At 41.7% G+C, this 6,860-nt stretch overlaps 1 protein-coding gene across 1 annotated transcript in view; it reads left to right on the top strand.

Annotated features, from left to right (window-relative positions):
• NPAS3 (neuronal PAS domain protein 3) overlaps nucleotides 1–6,860 on the top strand; it is an 854,048-nt gene that overhangs the window by 725,991 nt on the left and 121,197 nt on the right. The window contains exon 6 of the mRNA XM_037050253.1: nucleotides 3,637–3,811. Coding sequence (XP_036906148.1) covers nucleotides 3,637–3,811 — 175 coding nt within the window. The remainder of the gene's footprint in view (nucleotides 1–3,636; nucleotides 3,812–6,860) is intronic.

The raw sequence follows: 6,860 nt of genomic DNA, 5'->3' as shown, positions 1-6,860 counted from the left end.
TTAGTTTGATATAGTCCCGTTGTTTTGTTTTGTTTTTTTTCTTGGTTTCCATTTCCTGGGGAAATAGACATAGTTGTACCAGAGCTCCCTTAAAGTGTCCTCATTTTATTAAAACTCTTTTTTCTTTTTGCTGTTTTACATGGGTGTTCCACATTACATTGTCTTCCTAATTGCTGATTTGATCATATGCTTCATCAAATTTTCCATTGATTCCATCTAATGTATTCTTCATTTCAGTTATGATAGTCTTCATTTTTGACTGGTTCTTTTCTTGTGTTTGCTGACTGTTGAACTATTGAGTTAATCTATTCTTCCTCTAAATTCATTGAGCATCATTATAACCAGTGTTTTGAACTCTGTATCTGGTAGATTGCTTGTCTCCATTTTGTTTAGTTCTTTTTCTGGAGTTTTGCTCTGTTCTTTCATTTGAGACATGTGTTTTGTTCTGGTTTTGCCCCCTCATTTCAGCTGCCTCCCTGTGTTTTTTTCTATGTGTTTTGTAGATCTGCTATGTCTCTCAGTTTTGGCAGAATGGTCTTATGTAATAGGTGTCCTGCGGGACCTAGGTACTTAGTCTACCTAATCACCTGAGCTGGGTATTCCAGGTGTGTTACCTGTGTGCATTGCGTGTGCTCTCCTGTTATAGTTGATGCCTGATTGTTGCTGGCATCTCAGGAGGTGGGATTGACCTTCAGGCTGACTGGCTGTGAGACCTGATTATAATGGAGAGGTGTGCAGGGAATGGTCCCATATCGCAGGAGTCACTTGTGGGGCTCTGGTGCCAGCCAAGTTCACCCTCCAGGTGTGTGAAGCTTGTCGAGCTGATTGGGCGGTGCCCTGGTGTGTAGTGGCAGGTAGCTGCTGACATTGTTATTGGTGTAGCTGACATTCTAAGCACAAATCACCTCTGCTGCACCCCCTACTGATAAAAGTGGCCACACAAACCGTAAGAACTCACCAAAGTTAAACAGGAATATGTATGTCTGTGTGTCATCCATTCTTATCTGCCAAACAGCATCAACAACAGCAGGCATTTTTGTACTGCTTATTTCTCACAACGTGATTTCTTATGCATGGTTTCACTGGATTTGCAAAATTAGGCTTCAAGGCAGGTAAAGCAAGTTTTGTTTTCATCTCAGCTCTCAGACTGCTGCCTTGCATCGTTCCCCTGGAGTGACAGCCCAGGGGATGCCATCCACATAGTGTGCACCCCTCCTCCAGCTTTCTGCAGAACAGAAATACCGCCCCCTTCCAGAATAGGAAATTGAAGCCCAGAGCAGTTAAGTGAGTTGCCCAGGTCACACAGCAGAGGAGAAAAAGATTCTGATGTCCAAGTCAGGTTCTAACTAAAAATCTTTGTGCTTTTTCCATACACTGTGTGACCTTGACTACAATCATCATAAAGACTGTGATAGGGTGGAGTTCCCAGTGCCAACCTTTCTACCCAATATTAGGCTTTGGGGTATCTGGACCTTAGGGTTCTGTGAGATCGTTGGAGGAGGAATTCCTCACTGTGCCATAGTGTAATATGGCACACTGACTCAGTCTTGTTCCAGGTGTGCTGTACTCAGGACATTGTTTTGTGGAAAGGAAATGCCTGCACATCCAAACAAAGCAAGCTGTGGAGATAGTGACCTACTCTTTCTGTAAGACAGGCGTACATGAATACTCAATGACCAGGACCCCTAAGACTCTATTGTGTAACTCACCTGTGTTGTCATCTTATCACAATCTGTGCTCTGTGCGACAAAGCTACAATTCAGTATTAAAGAAGCACTCAGAGTTTGAGGGAAGTGACGGAAATATCTAATAAACTGGTACACTTGGAGTCCATGCAAAATGAAAGTAGGTCCTTCATATTCACTAATCCCCAAACAAAATAACCATCAAGAAATATTAAAACACACATTTTATTAGTTTCATTTCATTTCCTAATTGCTCAAAGTCAGCTTACCCATTTACTGCTGTGTGAAATGCTTAGAGGCAAGGCACACATTAAAGGGATTATTCCCATGTAATCCCTCCCTCCCAGAGGGTAGGAACTGATCACTTATGAATTCTGATTTACGCTCTATAACAATATCAAATGGAGGAAATAGTTATTGTAAAATGATAAAGTCAGTAGTAGAGTAATACAGTAGGAGAGTGTAATTTAATAGCAGAGAGAAAGTACCTCATTTTCAGTAAAAGTTATGCGAGCCTTTTTCAGGAATAGCTATTAACCGAACTGAATTTAGCCTCCCATTTTTCTGGCTATACCCTTGTTAATTGATACATGTTGAAGATGTGTAGCCTGTTAAGATTTTAATCAAATGGTGTCTGGGAGTAGATGTGATCATTTTGCTGGGACTTGGGGATACTGCTCTCTGGGTATTAGGCTCCCTGTGACAGCCTTCCTTCTTAACAGGAGAAAGAATGCAGGCATTCAGGTGGAATTGGGAGGGATGATGCAAATTACACAGGAAAAGGAGGTGCACAGGCAGAGGTTTTAGGTAAATATCTGCCAAGAAACTTATGAGAACTTCTCGCCAGTTGTGTGGTACTTCGTAGCTGTCTTGAAACCATTCAGAACACCAGAGGACTGGGAAATGCATTAGTGACCCAGGAAAGAGCGTTTACTTGTTCCCTTGCTGATACATCTCTCCCTGTCATGGTACCTATAACCCAAGTACACTACTTTAGGAGCATTATTGCTATTCTTGGAAGGAGGTAAGAGTTATAGCATCAGAAGAGTACAGAGGTAAAGCCATTCCTTATCAGCAACTTCCACGTCCTTAGACAACACGGCACCCAGCCACCGGCTGTGCCAGACACACCACTGAACCAAGCCGTGCCTCCACTTCGGGCCAAGCCCCCTCTGATATTTCATGTTCATTCTCTACCTTTAGAGTCAGCCTAGAACAAAGAGTATACAAAATAAAATATGTTTAAAGCCCTCGAGGAGATGTGTACCATGAATTTTATTAGATTGAAGGCAAAACAAGCTGATACCAGCAGAAAAACAAAATGGCTGCTTCAGACCCCAGCTGACCTCTTTTGCATGGAAAATTCTCCATATGATTACAGAGCTAATGAGTAATATTTAATGAAAACATTATGCCTTTGCATATATTTGCAAGCAGCACTTCTTCCACTTACATTTACATAAAAATAAGCTGGTACATATAAATACGCCTCTTGAAACCCTGTGTGCTTTAAGGAAAATACTCATCTGCTCTCTCTGGCTATTTCTATCCAAAGCCCAAACTTCTCAATGAGAAAACTGTAGGATTCAGTCAATCATCCAGTTGACACCAAACATGAAAGCATTTGATGATGCGTGGATAAAAGAGCTGAGCTCCAGGCAGACTCATCCACATTTCACAGAATGTGTTGGCTTTATGCAAACAGCAGTGTCTGAGAAAAAAACTGGCCTAAACAATTGCTAAATAAATACATGTGGAAAAAAAATCTTTCAATTTCAAGAATCCTTAAGCTTTTAAGTAAGAATAAAGCCTTAGAACCAGGACTGTTTCTTGGGGCTGAGTGTTATTTCCTTGTATATTTCCTTTTCTGCTTAGAATCTGAATCACAGTGGTGCTGAATATGGAGATAAAAGCCTGTGACACCTCTTTCCCACTCTCTCTTCCCCTGTAGGTGGAGCTGACAGGCAGCAGCGTCTTTGACTATGTCCACCCCGGGGACCACGTGGAGATGGCAGAGCAGCTGGGCATGAAGCTCCCACCTGGGCGGGGTCTCCTCTCGCAGGGTACCACTGAGGACGGAGCCAGCTCAGCATCTTCCTCCTCCCAGTCGGAGACCCCCGAGCCAGGTGGGAATTGCAATCCCAATGTGTGGGTCGGTGGGCAGGACCTTTGCCAATGATTTCACACAAGTTGCCAGTGTGAGGAGACTATAAATAGGATTAATGGTATTTAACAATTCCATGCAGCTTTCTGTCCCGTGCAGTAATTAAATAAGGAAGAGATTTGAAAATAAGGAGACATTTTAATAAGTATAATCCAGAGATCTAATTTCAGTTGAACAATAGATATAAAAGGTACTATTTCCTTTAGTTTCTCGGTCAAATTACTGGGCAGAAAAGGTTCAGATTTGGAAAGCCCTCTTCTTTTTATTGTTTCCATGGCTAAATGTATTGCATTTGGTTATTATGCAGCAAAGTCTACGGCAGAGACTTTTGAATATGAGCTTGCAGAGAATTAAAAGTATTACGGACTAGCAGAAATCTCGATTTCTTTTTTTTTTTTTAAGTATCAGGAGGTACTTGAAAGATGTGAACAGATAAATTAAGGCTAAAAAGAAAACAGAAATGGCTACATTTTAAACTGCCTTTCTACCCTCAGTATTTAATTAGATCAATTGTATAGAGGAATGAACAGAGGTGACATCCTCATTGGGATTCCTTCCAGGACTCTTATAGACTTTGCATTCAGAATGTTCCCATTTTCATTGTGTTGTACTGATGATAATTTAAGTATTAGGGGAAAATCCATTTATAAATTAAACAAAATGACTTGATATCCATCAGTCCCCTAGTTCATCAAGCTGTTCAAACACGGGGAAGATTGGCTGGTCGGCCTAGGTCTTCCGAGAGCGCTGGTAATTAGATCTGCGAAGGATTTATTCTTTGCTGATTGGGGCTTTAAATTAATTGAAGTTCCACATTTGTGGTTTTGTCCTTTTTGTACTTTTTTAGAGGAGATATTTCATATTCTTGTGTGGTGGAGTGCCTGGCCAAGCAGCACTGGTTTAAATGTTAATTTTTCTCATGAGAAGTTTAAGATTTTTAATGAATCGAGGCCTGATTTGAAGTGCAAAGTTTTATTTGCTTACTTAGGACATTATTTTTGCGCTCTAAAGATGCCTGTACTTTGCTCGCCGTGTCGTTTTCAGACGGACGCCCAATGCAAAAGCATTTTGTAGAAATAAAAATGGAAAAGGTTGTCTATCGAAAGATCACTGTTAAAATAACTCCTTATACTTCTAAAAAAATAATTCGACCTGCTTAGAAATAATCACAGTGTATTTGCTCACACAGAAGGGAAAAATATATTTACCCTTTCTAGAAGTAATTTCATTCCATCTGGAATCAATCTCTGTTTCCTCATTCAAGTCACCTGTAGCTTGCGGGGCATCACCTGTATCATCGGTGAGTGTCCTTCCCCACTTAGCTCTATGCATGAGGAAAGAGTATGTGACACCACTCCTTCCCATTTTAAAGGGAAAGTCTTTTTTTTACAGGGGTGGGGAGTCATGTATTCTTATACTATTAGTGACATTACCGAATAGATATGTCAGTGAGATCACTGGACATGCTTTTGCAGTCATATCTGGGCACAGGAGAAGCAGCCCATGAAAGCAGTTCTCTGTTCTTTCCGGGTGGAGCTGGACTGGGGAACCTGGGTTGCTCATGACTCAAACAGTCTGTGTGTAAGAATTCAAGTTGACAAACTTGATCGAAGGACTTAGGAGACTGGGCTTTGTTTCCCTGAATCACAAACTCTCAAGTTAAGTAGAAATTTTAACACTCCTGTAATCTGACTTCCAACCTGTGTAGCCATCCCTTTATAGCAAAACCAACAGACAACCTTCCAGTCTCTGCTGGAACTTCCTCCCGATGGGAAGGTACAGGGCTTCCCACTCTACTGGTGAGCAGCTCTGATAGGAAATTATCCTCAATACAGAGCCAAAATCTACTTTGCTCTAACTTCTCCCCTATGGTCTGCCCTCTAGGACCATATTTCAGACTGACTTCTTCCCCATCGTAGCCTCTCAGGTCTGTGAAGTCAGATCCACCAAATGCTCCCTTCCCCCGTCTTCCCTCCTTTTCAGGTCAGACAGCCCTAATTCCACCATTATTCAGTGACATGCTCCTGAGACTCTCACCATCCTAGTCACCCTCCCCTGGCTGTGCTTCAGTTTGTTGGTGACCCTCTAATAATATGATTGTAAGAACTGAGTGAGCCCTCAGATGTATCCTGACTGGTACAAAGCAAAGGGACTGTCACCTAACTATACGTCTGTCAAGGCCACCTAAGGTTGAATGAAGTCTTCTGAGCAGCTATTTACCTGCTGATTCATATTGAGCTTGATGTCTCCACAAACACGTTAAGGCTGACTTGTCACTTAGAAGAGACTTCAATACGGAGGAGAAAAATACCCATAGCCTGTAAGCCAGTTCTGCTAAGCTATCCTAAGCTAGAGTCAAAACCAACAGTTTCAAGTTGAATATATGACTCTGATAGACCCAATGCCTTCTCTGAAGCACCAGTGTGCATAAAACAACCCCAGGTACACTGTGAGAACTTAACTGAGATTCTTTCAATTCTGGATTTTAGAATAACATACCTCCTTTAACATTGCTCTGTCATTGAACATTGAAGGGCGATTCAAATTTTAACTTGGGTTTCTTACCCCAGCCTTCCTTAGGGGTAAGGAAGAGCCCAGCTAAACAGCACAATCAAAAACTGCTTTCTATGTTCCATAACAGCCTGGGATCCTCTGAGACAGTCACCTATGAGGGTTTCTCTTCCTTGGTGGAGAGTGTCTCCCCCACCATCAGAGAACGTTAAACTTACTTTGCTTTAAAAGTCTGTAGTGTGGGTTCCTTTCAGTCTTTGTCTTGAAAAGGCAATTGGATTGACTGCTCCAACACGGAGTAGAGGGGCAGGGCGCTACCTTTAACTAAATAGCTTCACTAATGCAGATCATGGCTCCACGGGAATTACTTTAAAAGTTCATGTCAGGCACTACATCCCAAAGCCGCTTATGTTTCTTAAAAGCTGAAAGAATTTTAACAAGATTTCCTAATTCCTAATAACACGAAGGAACATTTGTGAAGACTGTTGTTTGTTGCATCA

The sequence above is a fragment of the Sturnira hondurensis genome, unplaced genomic scaffold, assembly GCF_014824575.4.
Source record: "Sturnira hondurensis isolate 20B ecotype Veracruz unplaced genomic scaffold, ASM1482457v3 Scaffold0006655, whole genome shotgun sequence".
In the NCBI taxonomy this organism is placed as follows: Eukaryota; Metazoa; Chordata; class Mammalia; order Chiroptera; family Phyllostomidae; genus Sturnira; species Sturnira hondurensis.
The sequence above is the reverse complement of the archived record's forward strand: the minus strand, read 5'-3'. Positions and strand labels throughout refer to the sequence as shown.